This window comes from Oncorhynchus masou, chromosome 2 (assembly GCF_036934945.1).
Source record: "Oncorhynchus masou masou isolate Uvic2021 chromosome 2, UVic_Omas_1.1, whole genome shotgun sequence".
In the NCBI taxonomy this organism is placed as follows: domain Eukaryota; kingdom Metazoa; phylum Chordata; class Actinopteri; order Salmoniformes; family Salmonidae; genus Oncorhynchus; species Oncorhynchus masou.
In genome coordinates, this window is record NC_088213.1 from 7,492,182 (window position 1) to 7,511,487 (window position 19,306).

The 19,306-nt window shown below is 48.1% G+C and overlaps 1 protein-coding gene across 1 annotated transcript in view; it reads right to left on the reverse strand.

Moving 5' to 3' along the window:
• Positions 1 to 19,306, reverse strand: part of LOC135554779 (rhophilin-2-like) — a 94,219-nt gene that overhangs the window by 10,169 nt on the left and 64,744 nt on the right. Inside the window, exons 9-13 of the mRNA XM_064987212.1 lie at positions 17,472 to 17,628; positions 15,022 to 15,141; positions 7,456 to 7,650; positions 5,792 to 5,868; positions 871 to 1,020 (exon numbers count right to left, since the gene is read on the reverse strand). Of these exons, the coding sequence (XP_064843284.1) occupies positions 871 to 1,020; positions 5,792 to 5,868; positions 7,456 to 7,650; positions 15,022 to 15,141; positions 17,472 to 17,628 (699 nt within the window). The remainder of the gene's footprint in view (positions 1 to 870; positions 1,021 to 5,791; positions 5,869 to 7,455; positions 7,651 to 15,021; positions 15,142 to 17,471; positions 17,629 to 19,306) is intronic.

Sequence of the window (19,306 nt, forward strand, 5' to 3'; positions counted from 1 at the left end):
GCCTAAGTGTGCGTCAGCCTAACCCTTCCCCCATTAGCCTAAGTGTGCGTCAGCCTAACCCTTCCCCCATTAGCCTAAGTGTGCGTCAGCCTAACCCTTCCCCCATTAGCCTAACTGTGCGTCAGCCTAACCCTTCCCCCTTTAGCCTAAGTGTGCGTCAGCCTAACCCTTCCCCCCATTAGCCTAAGTGTGCGTCAGCCTAACCCTTCCCCCCATTAGCCTAGTGTGCGTCAGCCTAACCCTTCCCACCATTAGCCTAAGTGTGCGTCAGCCTAACCCTTCCCCCCCCATTAGCCTAAGTGTGCGTCAGCCTAACCCTCCCCCCCATTAGCCTAAGTGTTCGTCAGCCTAACCCTTCCCCCATTAGCCTAAGTGTGCGTCAGCCTAACCCTTCCCCCCCATTAGCCTAGTGTGCGTCAGCCTAACCCTTCTCCCCATTAGCCTAGTGTGCGTCAGTCTAACCCTTCCCCCATTAGCCTAAGTGTGCGTCAGCCCTAACCCTTCCCCCCACTTAGCCTAGTGTGCGTCAGCCTAACCCTTCCCCCCATTAGCCTAGTGTGCGTCAGCCTAACCCTTCCCCACCATTAGCCTAAGTGTGCGTCAGCCTAACCCTTCCCCCCCATTAGCCTAGTGTGCGTCAGCCTAACCCTTCCCCACCATTAGCCTAAGTATGCGTCAGCCTAACTCTTCCCCCCATTAGCCTGAGTGTGCGTCAGCCTAACCCTTCCCCCCCATTAGCCTAGTGTGCGTCAGCTTAACTCTTCCCCCCATTAGCCTAAGTGTGCGTCAGACTAACCCCTCCCCCCCATTAGCCTAGTGTGCGTCAGCCTAACCCTTCCCCCCCAGTAACCAGTAGTATAGCAGACTCACAGCAGCAGGGCAGAGAGGGTCCAGGGAGGTAACCTGTACAGGTACTGGGTCTCCTCTCAGGGTGAAGCCCAGGTCTCTGTCCTCCAGTCTCAGCCTGACGGTACGAGGAGCTGTCCAGCGTTGCTTAGCAGAGAACACTGACAGAGGACCCTGGAGGGGGAGGGGCAGGATGTTGTGAAAACTTACCATGGACACCCCAAATCTTGATTGGGATGCACACTGTCAGTCCTAAGGGACCTGGTCAGAGGGCACTATGGAGCCTGGTCTAAGGTAGGGCAGTATGGAGCCTGGTCTAAGTTAGGGTACTATGGAGCCTGGTCTAAGGTAGGGCAGTATGGAGCCTGGTCTAAGTTAGGGCAGTATGGAGCCTGGTCTAAGTTAGGGCAGTATGGAGCCTGGTCTAAGGTAGGGCACTATGGAGCCTGGTCTAAGGTAGGGCACCATGGAGCCTGGTCTAAGGTAGGGTACTATGGAGCCTGGTCTAAGGTAGGGTACTATGGAGCCTGGTCTAAGGTAGGGCACCATGGAGCCTGGTCTAAGGTAGGGCACCATGGAGCCTGGTCTAAGGTAGGGCACTATGGAGCCTGGTCTAAGGTAGGGCACTATGGAGCCTGGTCTAAGGTAGGGCACTATGGAGCCTGGTCTAAGGTAGGGCACTATGGAGCCTGGTCTAAGGTAGGGCACTATGGAGCCTGGTCTAAGGTAGGGTACTATGGAGCCTGGTCTAAGGTAGGGCACTATGGAGCCTGGTCTAAGGTAGGGCACCATGGAGCCTGGTCTAAGGTAGGGCACCATGGAACCTGGTCTAAGGTAGGGCACCATGGAGCCTGGTCTAAGGTAGGGCACTATGGAGCCTGGTCTAAGGTAGGGCACTATGGAGCCTGGTCTAAGGTAGGGTACTATGGAGCCTGGTCTAAGGTAGGGCACTATGGAGCCTGGTCTAAGGTAGGGTACTATGGAGCCTGGTCTAAGGTAGGGTACTATGGAGCCTGGTCTAAGGTAGGGCACTATGGAGCCTGGTCTAAGGTAGGGCACTATGGAGCCTGGTCTAAGGTAGGGCACTATGGAGCCTGGTCTAAGGTAGGGCACTATGGAGCCTGGTCTAAGGTAGGGCACTATGGAGCCTGGTCTAAGGTAGGGCACTATGGAGCCTGGTCTAAGGTAGGGCACTATGGAGCCTGGTCTAAGGTAGGGCACTATGGAGCCTGGTCTAAGGTAGGGCACTATGGAGCCTGGTCTAAGGTAGGGCACTATGGAGCCTGGTCTAAGGTAGGGCACTATGGAGCCTGGTCTAAGGTAGGGCACTATGGAGCCTGGTCTAAGGTAGGGCACTATGGAGCCTGGTCTAAGGTAGGGCACTATGGAGCCTGGTCTAAGGTAGGGTACTATGGAGCCTGGTCTAAGGTAGGGCACTATGGAGCCTGGTCTAAGGTAGGGCACTATGGAGCCTGGTCTAAGGTAGGGCACTATGGAGCCTGGTCAGAGGGCACTATGGAGCCTGGTCTAAGGTAGGGGGTACTATGGAGCCTGGTCTAAGGTAGGGCACTATGGAGCCTGGTAGGGCACTATGGAGCCTGGTCTAAGGTAGGGCTAAGGTAGGGCACTATGGAGCCTGGTCTAAGGTAGGGTACTATGGAGCCTGGTCTAAGGTAGGGCACTATGGAGCCTGGTCTAAGGTAGGGCACTATGGAGCCTGGTCTAAGGTAGGGCACTATGGAGCCTGGTCTAAGGTAGGGTACTATGGAGCCTGGTCTAAGGTAGGGTACTATGGAGCCTGGTCTAAGGTAGGGCACTATGGAGCCTGGTCTAAGGTAGGGCACTATGGAGCCTGGTCTAAGGTAGGGCACTATGGAGCCTGGTCTAAGGTAGGGCACTATGGAGCCTGGTCAGAGGGCACTATGGAGCCTGGTCTAAGGTAGGGTACTATGGAGCCTGGTCTAAGGTAGGGCACTATGGAGCCTGGTCTAAGGTAGGGCACTATGGAGCCTGGTCTAAGGTAGGGTACTATGGAGCCTGGTCTAAGGTAGGGCAGTATGGAGCCTGGTCTAAGTTAGGGCAGTATGGAGCCTGGTCTAAGTTAGGGCAGTATGGAGCCTGGTCTAAGGTAGGGCACCATGGAGCCTGGTCTAAGGTAGGGCACTATGGAGCCTGGTCAGAGGGTATTATGGAGCCTGGTCTAAGGTAGGGTACTATGGAGCCTGGTCTAAGGTAGGGCAGTATGGAGCCTGGTCTAAGGTAGGGCACTATGGAGCCTGGTCTAAGGTAGGGTACTATGGAGCCTGGTCAGAGGGCACTATGGAGCCTGGTCTAAGGTAGGGCACTATGGAGCCTGGTCTAAGGTAGGGCACTATGGAGCCTGGTCTAAGGTAGGGCACTATGGAGCCTGGTCTAAGGTAGGGCACCATGGAGCCTGGTCTAAGGTAGGGCACCATGGAGCCTGGTCTAAGGTAGGGCACCATGGAGCCTGGTCTAAGGTAGGGCACTATGGAGCCTGGTCTAAGGTAGGGCACTATGGAGCCTGGTCTAAGGTAGGGCACTATGGAGCCTGGTCTAAGGTAGGGTACTATGGAGCCTGGTCTAAGGTAGGGCACTATGGAGCCTGGTCTAAGGTAGGGCACTATGGAGCCTGGTCTAAGGTAGGGCACTATGGAGCCTGGTCTAAGGTAGGGCACTATGGAGCCTGGTCTAAGGTAGGGCACTATGGAGCCTGGTCTAAGGTAGGGCACTATGGAGCCTGGTCTAAGGTAGGGCACTATGGAGCCTGGTCTAAGGTAGGGTACTATGGAGCCTGGTCTAAGGTAGGGCACTATGGAGCCTGGTCTAAGGTAGGGCACTATGGAGCCTGGTCTAAGGTAGGGCACTATGGAGCCTGGTCAGAGGGCACTATGGAGCCTGGTCTAAGGTAGGGTACTATGGAGCCTGGTCTAAGGTAGGGCACTATGGAGCCTGGTCTAAGGTAGGGCACTATGGAGCCTGGTCTAAGGTAGGGTACTATGGAGCCTGGTCTAAGGTAGGGCACTATGGAGCCTGGTCTAAGGTAGGGCACTATGGAGCCTGGTCTAAGGTAGGGCACTATGGAGCCTGGTCTAAGGTAGGGTACTATGGAGCCTGGTCTAAGGTAGGGTACTATGGAGCCTGGTCTAAGGTAGGGCACTATGGAGCCTGGTCTAAGGTAGGGCACTATGGAGCCTGGTCTAAGGTAGGGCACTATGGAGCCTGGTCTAAGGTAGGGCACTATGGAGCCTGGTCAGAGGGCACTATGGAGCCTGGTCTAAGGTAGGGTACTATGGAGCCTGGTCTAAGGTAGGGCACTATGGAGCCTGGTCTAAGGTAGGGCACTATGGAGCCTGGTCTAAGGTAGGGTACTATGGAGCCTGGTCTAAGGTAGGGCACTATGGAGCCTGGTCTAAGGTAGGGCACTATGGAGCCTGGTCTAAGGTAGGGCACTATGGAGCCTGGTCTAAGGTAGGGCACTATGGAGCCTGGTCTAAGGTAGGGTACTATGGAGCCTGGTCTAAGGTAGGGTACTATGGAGCCTGGTCTAAGGTAGGGTACTATGGAGCCTGGTCTAAGGTAGGGCACTATGGAGCCTGGTCTAAGGTAGGGCACTATGGAGCCTGGTCTAAGGTAGGGCACTATGGAGCCTGGTCTAAGGTAGGGTACTATGGAGCCTGGTCTAAGGTAGGGCACTATGGAGCCTGGTTTAAGGTAGGGTACTATGGAGCCTGGTCTAAGGTAGGGCAATATGGAGCCTGGTCTAAGGTAGGGCACTATGGAGCCTGGTCTAAGGTAGGGCACTATGGAGCCTGGTCTAAGGTAGGGTACTATGGAGCCTGGTCTAAGGTAGGGCACTATGGAGCCTGGTCTAAGGTAGGGCACTATGGAGCCTGGTCTAAGGTAGGGCACTATGGAGCCTGGTCAGAGGGTATTATGGAGCCTGGTCTAAGGTAGGGTACTATGGAGCCTGGTCTAAGGTAGGGTACTATGGAGCCTGGTCTAAGGTAGGGCACTATGGAGCCTGGTCTAAGGTAGGGCACTATGGAGCCTGGTCTAAGGTAAGGTACTATGGAGCCTGGTCTAATGTAGGGTACTATGGAGCCTGGTCTAAGGTAGGGCACTATGGAGCCTGGTCTAAGGTAGGGCACTATGGAGCCTGGTCTAAGGTAGGGTACTATGGAGCCTGGTCTAAGGTAGAGCACTATGGAGCCTGGTCTAATGTAGGGTACTATGTAGGGAATAGATGAGGGTGTGTTTAGGACACCACCATTGTTAATGTTATTGATTCATCAGGACAAGGAGGCTGAGGAAAGAGACGTATTCCGTTCAACACCACTTAATGACAGAGAGTCGACCCGTTCTGTTGGGTCACCGTCTCCAGGGTTAATGTTAGTACTGTCATAGTGGTTCTGTTGGGTCACTGTCTCCAGGGTTAATGTTGGTACTGTCATAGTGGTTCTGTTGGGTCACTGTCTCCAGGGTTAATGTTGGTACTGTCATAGTGGTTCTGTTGGGTCACTGTCTCCAGGGTTAATGTTAGTACTGTCGTAGTGGTTCTGTTGGGTCACTGTCTCCAGGGTTAATGTTAGTTCTGTCATAGTGGTTCTGTTGGGTCGGATTCAGAAAACAGCACCACACCATCTGGGTGTTCAAAGAAAGTTGAACTGAATTGAACTGTTTTTAAAAACGACAACACACAAATCCAGAGCTTTGTGATGCCAATTCCTGAATAGACCGTAGATTTACACGACGGGATGGTTTCCCAGACACAAATTCATCTTAGTCCCAGACTATAAGAGGAGTTTTAAGAGTTACTGGTGATTCTCCATCCACCAAGCTTCATAGTCCAGGACTAGGGCTTTAACAATCTGTGTCTGGAACAGCAGCCCTGAAATGTTAAAAGAAAATTAGTAAGCCCACATACCAGCCTCCGGAAAAAGTCTGTGACTTTCACCTTTGTGGACATGGGTGTTTCCATCTCTGCCTTGTGCTCCGTTTTAGCTGAGGAGGGAAAACAGGTGTTTATTACCACAACAACACAACCTGCCAACTTCCTCTGGGGTTCAGCACGACAGGGAGCGCATGGCCACACTGTAAACATTACAGCATCACAACATCCTGGACCTACTAAACAACTGTTTAAATGTTTAATCAGGAGGTTGTTGAAGGTAATTTCACAGGTGAACCAACCAGGAAGTTACATTTCGTACGTGTACCTGGACCTACTAAACAACTGTCTAAAAGGTTATTAGGTTGTTGAAGGTGATTTCACATGAGAACCAACCAGGAAGTTACATTGTATGTCTCGTCTCACAACACCATCGATGGAACAGACCCAATGACATGAGGTCCAACAGTCAGACCCCCTCTGTCTCTCCAATGACATGAGGTCCAACAGTCAGACCCCCTCGGTCTCTCCAATGACATGAGGTCCAACAGTCAGACCCCCTCGGTCTCTCTAATGACATGAGGTCCAACAGTCAGACCCCCTCTGTCTCTAATGACATGAGGTCCAACAGTCAGACCCCCCCTGTCTCTCCAATGACATGAGGTCCAACAGTCAGACCCCCTCTGTCTCTCCAATGACATGAGGTCCAACAGTCAGAGCCCCTCTGTCTCTCTAATGACATGAGGTCCAACAGTCAGACCCCCCCTGTCTCTCCAATGACATGAGGTCCAACAGTCAGACCCCCCCTGTCTCTCCAATGACATGAGGTCCAACAGTCAGACCCCCTCTGTCTCTCTAATGACATGAGGTCCAACAGTCAGACCCCCTCTGTCTCTCCAATGACATGAGGTCCAACAGTCAGAGCCCCTCGGTCTCTCTCTCTGAATCCCCAGTGATGTGGAGCCAGAGCTGATGACCATGTAAAAAGGTTTTTAAATGAGGTTGATTGATTGGTTGATTGATTGGGTGGTTGGTTGATTGGATAAGAGCGTCTGCTAAATGACTTAAATGTAATGTAAATGTTGGTTGGTTGATTGAGTGGTTGGTTGGTTGATTGAGTGGTTGGTTGGTTGATTGAGTGGTTGGTTGGTTGATTGAGTGGTTGGTTGGTTGATTGAGTGGTTGGTTGGTTGATTGATTGAGTGGTTGGTTGGTTGATTGAGTGGTTGGTTGATTGAGTGGTTGGTTGATTGAGTGGTTGGTTGATTGAGTGGTTGGTTGATTGAGTGGTTGGTTGATTGAGTGGTTGGTTGATTGAGTGGTTGGTTGATTGAGTGGTTGGTTGATTGAGTGGTTGGTTGATTGAGTGGTTGGTTGGTTGAGTGGTTGGTTGGTTGAGTGGTTGGTTGGTTGAGTGGTTGGTTGGTTGAGTGGTTGGTTGGTTGATTGGTTGAGTTCCCAATAAGAGGTTCACTTACAGACGATGTCTGGTGCTTCATAAATACAATTGATTGATTAATTACACAGATGTTGGAGGCTTCACAAATACAATTGATTGATTAATTACACAGATGTTGGGGGCTTCAAATACAATTGATTGATTAATTACACAGATGTTGGGGGCTTCAAATACAATTGATTGATTAATTACACAGATGTCTCGAGCTTCACAAATACATTTGATTGATTGATTGACTCACAGACGATGTCTGGAGCCTCCAGGTAGTCTGTGAACTCGTCCTCTTGGTTGTTGTCATTGAACTTGGCCAGGGAACGGTTGTGGCTGGCCTGGAGGATGGCCTGGAGCACATCCAGCTTCCTGAGGGGACGACACAGACTGTGGATCCTCAGAGCCTCCTCATGACCTATCACAGCCCGCCGCAGGTGGGCCTTACCTGGGGGAGGAGGAGGGAGGAGGAATTAACGGGGAGATGGAGGAGAGGGGAGGTGGAGGAGAGGGGAGGTGGAGGAGAGGGGAGGAATTAACGGGGAGGTGGAGGAGAGGGGAGGAATTAACGGGGAGGTGGAGGAGAGGGGAGGAATTAACGGGGAGGTGGAGGAGAGGGGAGGTGGAGGAGAGGGGAGGTGGAGGAGAGGGGAGGAATTAACGGGGAGGTGGAGGAGAGGGGAGGTGGAGGAGAGGGGAGGAATTAACGGGGAGGTGGAGGAGAGGGGAGGTGGAGGAGAGGGGAGGAATTAACGAGGAGGTGGAGGAGGAGGGAGGTGGAGGAGAGGGGAGGAATTAACGGGGAGGTGGAGGAGGAGGGAGGTGGAGGAGGAATTAACGGGGAGGTGGAGGAGAGGGGAGGAATTAACGGGGAGGTGGAGGAGAGGGGAGGTGGAGGAGAGGGGAGGAATTAACGGGGAGGTGGAGGAGAGGGGAGGAATTAACGAGGAGGTGGAGGAGAGGGGAGGTGGAGGAGAGGGGAGGAATTAACGGGGAGGTGGAGGAGAGGGGAGGTGGAGGAGGGAGATGAAGAGGTGGAGAGTGGAAAGAGGAAGAGTCATTAAGCCAGGTGAATAAGTATACAGGTAAAAATTAAATGGACTCAGACCATATGGTACCAGGTGATAACAGATAACATGGCTATACACATACGCGGGGTACCAGGTGATAACATGGCTATACACACACACACGGCGTACCAGGTGATAACATGGCTATACACACACACACTGGGTACCAGGTGATAACATGGCTATACACACACACACACTGGGTACCAGGTGATAACATGGCTATATACACGGGGTACCAGGTGATAACAGTGTGTAGAGTCCAGACAGTCAGGGACTATATAAATGACAGTCAGTGTGTAGAGTCCAGACAGTCAGGGACTATTTAAATGACAGTCAGTGTGTAGAGTCCAGACAGTCAGGGACTATTTAAATGACAGTCAGTGTGTAGAGTCCAGACAGTCAGGGACTATATAAATGACAGTCAGTGTGTAGAGTCCAGACAGTCAGGGACTATATAAATGACAGTCAGTGTGTAGAGTCCAGACAGTCAGGGACTATATAAATGACAGTCAGTGTGTAGAGTCCAGACAGTCAGGGACTATATAAATGACAGTCAGTGTGTAGAGTCCAGACAGTCAGGGACTATATAAATGACAGTCAGTGTGTAGAGTCCAGACAGTCAGGGACTATATAAATGACAGTCAGTGTGTAGAGTCCAGACAGTCAGGGACTACATAAATGACAGTCAGTGTGTAGAGTCCAGACAGTCAGGGACTACATAAATGACAGTCAGTGTGTAGAGTCCAGACAGTCAGGGACTATATAAATGACAGTCAGTGTGTAGAGTCCAGACAGTCAGGGACTATATAAATGACAGTCAGTGTGTAGAGTCCAGACAGTCAGGGACTATATAAATGACAGTCAGTGTGTAGAGTCCAGACAGTCAGGGACTATATAAATGACAGTCAGTGTGTAGAGTCCAGACAGTCAGGGACTACATAATGACAGTCAGTGTGTAGAGTCCAGACAGTCAGGGACTACATAAATGACAGTCAGTGTCCAGACAGTCAGGGACTACATAAATGACAGTCAGTGTGTAGAGTCCAGACAGTCAGGGACTACATAAATGACAGTCAGTGTGTAGAGTCCAGACAGTCAGGGACTACATAAATGACAGTCAGTGTGTAGAGTCCAGACAGTCAGGGACTACATAAATGACAGTCAGTGTGTAGAGTCCAGACAGTCAGGGACTATATAAATGACAGTCAGTGTGTAGAGTCCAGACAGTCAGGGACTATATAAATGACAGTCAGTGTGTAGAGTCCAGACAGTCAGGGACTATATAATGACAGTCAGTGTGTAGAGTCCAGACAGTCAGGGACTATATAAATGACAGTGTGAAGAGTACAGACAGTCAGGGACTATATAAATGACAGTCAGTGTGTAGAGTCCAGACAGTCAGGGACTATATAAATGACAGTCAGTGTGTAGAGTCCAGACAGTCAGGGACTATATAAATGACAGTCAGTGTGTATAGTCCAGACAGTCAGGGACTATATAAATGACAGTCAGTGTGTAGAGTCCAGACAGTCAGGGACTATATAATGACAGTCAGTGTGTAGAGTCCAGACAGTCAGGGACTATATAAATGACAGTGTGAAGAGTCCAGACAGTCAGGGACTATATAAATGACAGTCAGTGTGTAGAGTCCAGACAGTCAGGGACTATATAAATGACAGTCAGTGTGTAGAGTCCAGACAGTCAGGGACTATATAAATGACAGTCAGTGTGTATAGTCCAGACAGTCAGGGACTACATAAATGACAGTCAGTGTGTAGAGTCCAGACAGTCAGGGACTACATAAATGACAGTCAGTGTGTAGAGTCTAGACAGTCAGGGACTATATAAATGACAGTCAGTGTGTAGAGTCCAGACAGTCAGGGACTATATAATGACAGTCAGTGTGTAGAGTCCAGACAGTCAGGGACTATATAAATGACAGTGTGAAGAGTACAGACAGTCAGGGACTATATAAATGACAGTCAGTGTGAGGAGTACAGACAGTCAGGGACTATATAAATGACAGTCAGTGTGTAGAGTCCAGACAGTCAGGGAATATATAAATGACAGTCAGTGTGTAGAGTCCAGACAGTCAGGGACTATATAAATGACAGTCAGTGTGTAGAGTCCAGACAGTCAGGGACTATATAAATGACAGTCAGTGTGTAGAGTCCAGACAGTCAGGGACTACATAAATGACAGTCAGTGTATAGAGTCTAGACAGTCAGGGACTATATAAATGACAGTCAGTGTGTAGAGTCCAGACAGTCAGGGACTATATAAATGACAGTCAGTGTGTAGAGTCTAGACAGTCAGGGACTATATAAATGACAGTCAGTGTGTAGAGTCCAGACAGTCAGGGACTATATAAATGACAGTGTGTAGAGTCCAGACAGTCAGGGACTATATAAATGACAGTGTGAAGAGTACAGACAGTCAGGGACTATATAAATGACAGTCAGTGTGTAGAGTCCAGACAGTCAGGGACTATATAAATGACAGTCAGTGTGTAGAGTCCAGACAGTCAGGGACTATATAAATGACAGTCAGTGTGTATAGTCCAGACAGTCAGGGACTATATAAATGACAGTCAGTGTGTAGAGTCCAGACAGTCAGGGACTATATAAATGACAGTGTGTAGAGTCCAGACAGTCAGGGACTATATAAATGACAGTCAGTGTGTAGAGTCCAGACAGTCAGGGACTATATAAATGACAGTCAGTGTGTAGAGTCCAGACAGTCAGGGACTATATAATGACAGTCAGTGTGTAGACTCCAGACAGTCAGGGACTAATAAATGACAGTCAGTGTGTAGAGTCCAGACAGTCAGGGACTATATAAATGACAGTCAGTGTGTAGAGTCCAGACAGTCAGGGACTACATAAATGACAGTCAGTGTGTAGAGTCTAGACAGTCAGGGACTATATAAATGACAGTCAGTGTGTAGAGTCTAGACAGTCAGGGACTATATAAATGACAGTCAGTGTGTAGAGTCAGACAGTCAGGGACTATATAAATGACAGTCAGTGTGTAGAGTACAGACAGTCAGGGACTATATAAATGACAGTCAGTGTGTAGAGTCCAGACAGTCAGGGACTATATAAATGACAGTCAGTGTGTAGAGTCCAGACAGTCAGGGAGACAGTATAAATGACAGTCAGTGTGTAGAGTCCAGACAGTCAGGGACTATATAAATGACAGTCAGTGTGTAGAGTCCAGACAGTCAGGGACTATATAAATGACAGTCAGTGTATAGAGTCCAGACAGTCAGGGACTATATAAATGACAGTCAGTGTGTAGAGTCCAGACAGTCAGGGACTATATAAATGACAGTCAGTGTGTAGAGTCAGACAGTCAGGGACTATATAAATGACAGTCAGTGTGTAGAGTCCAGACAGTCAGGGACTATATAAATGACAGTCAGTGTGTAGAGTCCAGACAGTCAGGGACTATATAAATGACAGTCAGTGTGTAGAGTCTAGACAGTCCTATATAAATGACAGTCAGTGTGTAGAGTCCAGACAGTCAGACTATATAAATGACAGTCAGTGTGTAGAGTCCAGACAGTCAGGGACTATATAAATGACAGTCAGTGTGTAGAGTCCAGACAGTCAGGGACTACATAAATGACAGTCAGTGTGTAGAGTCTAGACAGTCAGGGACTATATAAATGACAGTCAGTGTGTAGAGTCTAGACAGTCAGGGACTATATAAATGACAGTCAGTGTGTAGAGTCCAGACAGTCAGGGACTATATAAATGACAGTGTGTAGAGTCCAGACAGTCAGGGACTATATAAATGACAGTCAGTGTGTAGAGTCCAGACAGTCAGGGACTATATAAATGACAGTCAGTGTGTAGAGTCCAGACAGTCAGGGACTATATAAATGACAGTCAGTGTGTAGAGTCCAGACAGTCAGGGACTATATAAATGACAGTCAGTGTGTAGAGTCCAGACAGTCAGGGACTATATAAATGACAGTCAGTGTGTAGAGTCCAGACAGTCAGGGACTATATAATGACAGTCAGTGTGTAGAGTCCAGACAGTCAGGGACTATATAAATTACAGTGTGTAGAGTCCAGACAGTCAGGGACTATATAAATGACAGTGTGTAGAGTCCAGACAGTCAGGGACTACATAATGACAGTCAGTGTGTAGAGTCCAGACAGTCAGGGACTACATAAATGACAGTCAGTGTCCAGACAGTCAGGGACTACATAAATGACAGTCAGTGTGTAGAGTCCAGACAGTCAGGGACTACATAAATGACAGTCAGTGTGTAGAGTCCAGACAGTCAGGGACTACATAAATGACAGTCAGTGTGTAGAGTCCAGACAGTCAGGGACTATATAAATGACAGTCAGTGTGTAGAGTCCAGACAGTCAGGGACTATATAAATGACAGTCAGTGTGTAGAGTCCAGACAGTCAGGGACTATATAATGACAGTCAGTGTGTAGAGTCCAGACAGTCAGGGACTATATAAATGACAGTGTGAAGAGTACAGACAGTCAGGGACTATATAAATGACAGTCAGTGTGTAGAGTCCAGACAGTCAGGGACTATATAAATGAGAGTCTGTGTGTAGAGTCCAGACAGTCAGGGACTATATAAATGACAGTCAGTGTGTAGACAGTCAGGGACTATATAAATGACAGACAGTCAGTGTGTAGGACTATATAATGACAGTCAGTGTGTAGAGTCCAGACAGTCAGGGACTATATAAATGACAGTCAGTGTGTAGAGTCCAGACAGTCAGGGACTATATAAATGACAGTGTGAAGAGTCCAGACAGTCAGGGACTATATAAATGACAGTCAGTGTGTAGAGTCCAGACAGTCAGGGACTATATAAATGACAGTCAGTGTGTAGAGTCCAGACAGTCAGGGACTATATAAATGACAGTCAGTGTGTAGAGTCCAGACAGTCAGGGACTATATAAATGACAGACAGTCACAGTCAGGGACTATATAAATGACAGTCAGTGTGTAGAGTCCAGACAGTCAGGGACTATATAAATGACAGTGTGTAGAGTCAGACAGTCAGGGACTATATAAATGACAGTCAGTGTGAGAGTACAGACAGTCAGGGACTATATAAATGACAGTCAGTGTGTAGAGTCCAGACAGTCAGGGACTATATAAATGACAGTCAGTGTGTAGAGTCCAGACAGTCAGGGACTATATAAATGACAGTCAGTGTGTAGAGTCCAGACAGTCAGGGACTATATAAATGACAGTCAGTGTAAATAGAGTCCAGACAGTCAGGGACTATATAAATGACAGTCAGTGTGTAGAGTCTAGACAGTCAGGGACTATATAAATGACAGTCAGTGTGTAGAGTCCAGACAGTCAGGGACTATATAAATGACAGTCAGTGTGTAGAGTCCAGACAGTCAGGGACTATATAAATGACAGTCAGTGTGTAGAGTCCAGACAGTCAGGGACTATATAAATGACAGTGTGTAGAGTCCAGACAGTCAGGGACTATATAAATGACAGTCAGTGTGTAGAGTCCAGACAGTCAGGGACTATATAAATGACAGTCAGTGACAGTCAGGGACTATATAAATGACAGTCAGTGTGTAGAGTCCAGACAGACAGTCAGGGTGTAGAGTCCAGACAGTCATATATAAATGACAGTCAGTGTGTAGAGTCCAGACAGTCAGGGACTACATAAATGACAGTCAGTGTGTAGAGTCTAGACAGTCAGGGACTATATAAATGACAGTCAGTGTGTAGAGTCTAGACAGTCAGGGACTATATAAATGACAGTCAGTGTGTAGAGTCCAGACAGTCAGGGACTATATAAATGACAGTCAGTGTGTAGAGTCCAGACAATCAGGGACTATATAAATGACAGTCAGTGTGTAGAGTCCAGACAGTCAGGGACTATATAAATGACAGTGTGTAGAGTCCAGACAGTCAGGGACTATATAAATGACAGTGTGTAGAGTCCAGACAGTCAGGGACTATATAAATGACAGTCAGTGTGTAGAGTCCAGACAGTCAGGGACTATATAAATGACAGTGTGTAGAGTCCAGACAGTCAGGGACTACATAAATGACAGTGTGTAGAGTCCAGACAGTCATGGACTATATAAATGACAGTGTGTAGAGTCCAGACAGTCAGGGACTATATAAATGACAGTGTGTAGAGTCCAGACAGTCAGGGACTATATAAATGACAGTCAGTGTGTAGAGTCTAGACAGTCAGGGACTATATAAATGACAGTGTGTAGAGTCCAGACAGTCAGGGACTATATAAATGACAGTGTGTAGAGTCCAGACAGTCAGGGACTATATAAATGACAGTGTGTAGAGTCCAGACAGTCAGGGACTATATAAATGACAGTCAGTGTGTAGAGTCCACACAGTCATGGACTATAGAAATGACAGTCAGTGTGTAGAGTCCACACAGTCATGGACTATAGAAATGACAGTGTGTAGAGTACAGACAGTAAGGGACTACATAAATGACAGTGTGTAGAGTCCAGACAGTCATGGACTATATAAATGACAGTGTGTAGAGTCCAGACAGTCAGGGACTATATAAATGACAGTCAGTGTGTAGAGTCCAGACAGTCAGGGACTATATAAATGACAGTGTGTAGAGTCCAGACAGTAAGGGACTACATAAATGACAGTGTGAAGAGTCCAGACAGTCAGGGACTATATATGATGACTGTATCTAGACCTAAACCACATAAAGGACCTGTGTAAACACGGTATTGGGTTTGGAGCCTTACCGATGCGGCGTCTCTCCTCTCGCTTCCTGAGGATGTCGAGTGGGGAGCGGCCATCTGGCATGGCATCATACGCCTGGGACAGAGCCTTCTCCTGTTGGTCCTCGTCATCACTGGGCCTCACTGGAAGACACAGAGACAGGAGACAGGGATTAGGACATGGCAACACACAGACAGGAGACAGGGATTAGGACATGCAACACACAGACAGGAGACAGGGATTAGGACATGGCAACACACAGACAGGAGACAGGGATTAGGACATGACAACACAGAGAAAGGAGACAGGGATTAGGACATGACAACACAGAGACAGGAGACAGAGACACGGCAACACAGAGACGGGGACACGGCAACACAGAGACAGGGAATAAGGACTCGGCAACACAGAGACAGGAGACAGGGATTAGGACATGACAACACACAGACAGGATTGTAGGGATGTAGCCTTGGCTGTTGGCAGAAGACAGATCCAGCCTGGGACTGTGAGACATGTTTTTGTGTTGTTCAAACCAAACTATCACATAAATAGTTAACTGAAGGAACTAACAGAACCAGTCTGGTCCAGGAAACTCATCTAGGAACTAACAGAACCAGTCTGGTCCAGGAAACTCATCTAGGAACTAACAGAACCGGTCTGGTCCAGGAAACTCATCTAGGAACTAACAGAACCGGTCTGGTCCAGGAAACTCATCTAGGAACTAACAGAACCAGTCTGGTCCAGGAAACTCATCTAGGAACTAACAGAACCAGTCTGGTCCAGGAAACTCATCTAGGAACTAACAGAACCAGTCTGGTCCAGGAAACTCATCTAGGAACTAACAGAACCAGTCTGGTCCAGGAAACTCATCTAGGAACTAACAGAACCAGTCTGGTCCAGGAAACTCATCTAGGAACTAACAGAACCAGTCTGGTCCAGGAAACTCATCTAGGAACTAACAGAACCAGTCTGGTCCAGGAAACTCATCTAGGAACTAACAGAACCAGTCTGGTCCAGGAAACTCATCTAGGAACTAACAGAACCAGTCTGGTCCAGGAAACTCATCTAGGAACTAACAGAACCAGTCTGGTCCAGGAAACTCATCTAGGAACTAACAGAACCAGTCTGGTCCAGGAAACTCATCTAGGAACTAACAGAACCAGTCTGGTCCAGGAAACTCATCTAGGAACTAACAGAACCAGTCTGGTCCAGGAAACTCATCTAGGAACTAACAGAACCAGTCTGGTCCAGGAAACTCATCTAGGAACTAACAGAACCAGTCTGGTCCAGGAAACTCATCTAGGAACTAACAGAACCGGTCTGGTCCAGGAAACTCATCTAGGAACTAACAGAACCGGTCTGGTCCAGGAAACTCATCTAGGAACTAACAGAACCGGTCTGGTCCAGGAAACTCATCTAGGAACTAACAGAACCAGTCTGGTCCAGGAAACTCATCTAGGAACTAACAGAACCAGTCTGGTCCAGGAAACTCATCTAGGAACTAACAGAACCAGTCTGGTCCAGGAAACTCATCTAGGAACTAACAGAACCAGTCTGGTCCAGGAAACTCATCTAGGAACTAACAGAACCAGTCTGGTCCAGGAAACTCATCTAGGAACTAACAGAACCAGTCTGGTCCAGGAAACTCATCTAGGAACTAACAGAACCAGTCTGGTCCAGGAAACTCATCTAGGAACTAACAGAACCAGTCTGGTCCAGGAAACTCATCTAGGAACTAACAGAACCAGTCTGGTCCAGGAAACTCATCTAGGAACTAACAGAACCAGTCTGGTCCAGGAAACTCATCTAGGAACTAACAGAACCAGTCTGGTCCAGGAAACTCATCTAGGAACTAACAGAACCAGTCTGGTCCAGGAAACTCATCTAGGAACTAACAGAACCAGTCTGGTCCAGGAAACTCATCTAGGAACTAACAGAACCAGTCTGGTCCAGGAAACTCATCTAGGAACTAACAGAACCAGTCTGGTCCAGGAAACTCATCTAGGAACTAACAGAACCAGTCTGGTCCAGGAAACTCATCTAGGAACTAACAGAACCAGTCTGGTCCAGGAAACTCATCTAGGAACTAACAGAACCAGTCTGGTCCAGGAAACTCATCTAGGAACTAACAGAACCAGTCTGGTCCAGGAAACTCATCTAGGAACTAACAGAACCAGTCTGGTCCAGGAAACTCATCTAGGAACTAACAGAACCAGTCTGGTCCAGGAAACTCATCTAGGAACTAACAGAACCAGTCTGGTCCAGGAAACTCATCTAGGAACTAACAGAACCAGTCTGGTCCAGGAAACTCATCTAGGAACTAACAGAACCAGTCTGGTCCAGGAAACTCATCTAGGAACTAACAGAACCAGTCTGGTCCAGGAAACTCATCTAGGAACTAACAGGCACTTACACATCTCCCTCTGGATCGCGCATAGAAGGGATATGATTGGCTAACGGCTGCTTGACTTACACTGGTGGTCCAATAGCGCAGTAGCCAGGAAGTAGTGTGCCAGTGAACGGTAGTGGTGGGTCTTGACCTGAGCCATGGTGGACCAGAAGAACGGGACGTTGTCCTTGATGGGAGTCTGGCTCATAGACTGGTGAACCTGGTCATAGGTGTCTCCAACCTGAGATGGGGACACAGAGATGTTCTGTTGGAGAACACATCGCAAATGGCACCCTATTCCCTATATAGTGCACTACTTTAGACCAGAGCCCTATGGCACCCTATTCCCTATATAGTGCACTACTTTAGACCAGAGCCCTATGGCAGCCTATTCCCTATGTAGTGCACTACTTTAGACCAGAGCCCTATGGCACCCTATTCCCTATACAGTGCACTACTTTAGACCAGAGCCCTATGGCACCCTATTCCCTATATAGTGCACTACTTTAGACCAGAGCCCTATGGCACCCTATTCCCTATACAGTGCACTATTTTAGACCAGAGCCCTATGGCACCCTATTCCCTATATAGTGCACTACTTTAGACCAGAGCCCTATGGCACCCTATTCCCTATATAGTGCACTACTTTAGACCAGAGCCCTATGGCACACTATTCCCTATATAGTGCACTACTTTAGACCAGAGCCCTATGGCACCCTATTCCCTATATAGTGCACTACTTTAGACCAGAGCCCTATGGCACCCTATTCCCTATATAGTGCACTACTTTAGACCAGAGCCCTATGGCACCCTATTCCCTATATAGTGCATTACTTTAGATCAGAGACCTAGTAAAGCTTTCAGCGTTGAGGTGAAACTCTCTCAGATTACCCCCATTAGGGTAAAGCGTTCAGCGTTGAGGTGTTGACTCAGTGTATTGTACATGTACCTTGGTAGACTGTAGACTGTAGGAAAGGACTCAGTGTATTGTACATGTACCTTGGCAGCCTGTAGGAAAGGACTCAGTGTATTGTACATGTACCTTGGCAGACTGTAGGAAAGGACTCAGTGTATTGTACATGTACCTTGGCAGCCTGTAGGAAAGGACTCAGTGTATTGTACATGTACCTTGGCGGCCTGTAGGAAAGGACTCAGTGTATTGTACATGTACCTTGGCAGACTGTAGACTGTAGGAAAGGACTCAGTGTATTGTAAATGTACCTTGGCAGCCTGTAGGAAAGGACTCAGTGTATTGTACATGTACCTTGGCGGCCTGTAGGAAAGGACTCAGTGTATTGTACATGTACCTTGGCAGCCTGTAGACTGTAGGAAAGGACTCAGTGTATTGTACATGTACCTTGGCAGACTGTAGGAAAGGACTCAGTGTATTGTACATGTACCTTGGCAGCCTGTAGGAAAGGACTCAGTGTATTGTACATGTACCTTGGCGGCCTGTAGGAAAGGACTCAGTGTATTGTACATGTACCTTGGCAGACTGTAGACTGTAGGAAAGGACTCAGTGTATTGTACATGTACCTTGGCAGCCTGTAGGAAAGGACTCAGTGTATTGTACATGTACCTTGGCGGCCTGTAGGAAAGGACTCAGTGTATTGTACATGTACCTTGGCAGCCTGTAGACTGTAGGAAAGGACTCAGTGTATTGTACATGTACCTTGGCAGCCTGTAGGAAAGGACTCAGTGTATTGTACATGTACCTTGGCAGCCTGTAGGAAAGGACTCAGTGTATTGTACATGTACCTTGGCAGCCTGTAGGAAAGGACTCAGTGTATTGTACATGTACCTTGGCAGACTGTAGGAAAGGACTCAGTGTATTGTACATGTACCTTGGCAGCCTGTAGGAAAGGACTCAGTGTATTGTACATGTACCTTGGCAGCCTGTAGGAAAGGACTCAGTGTAT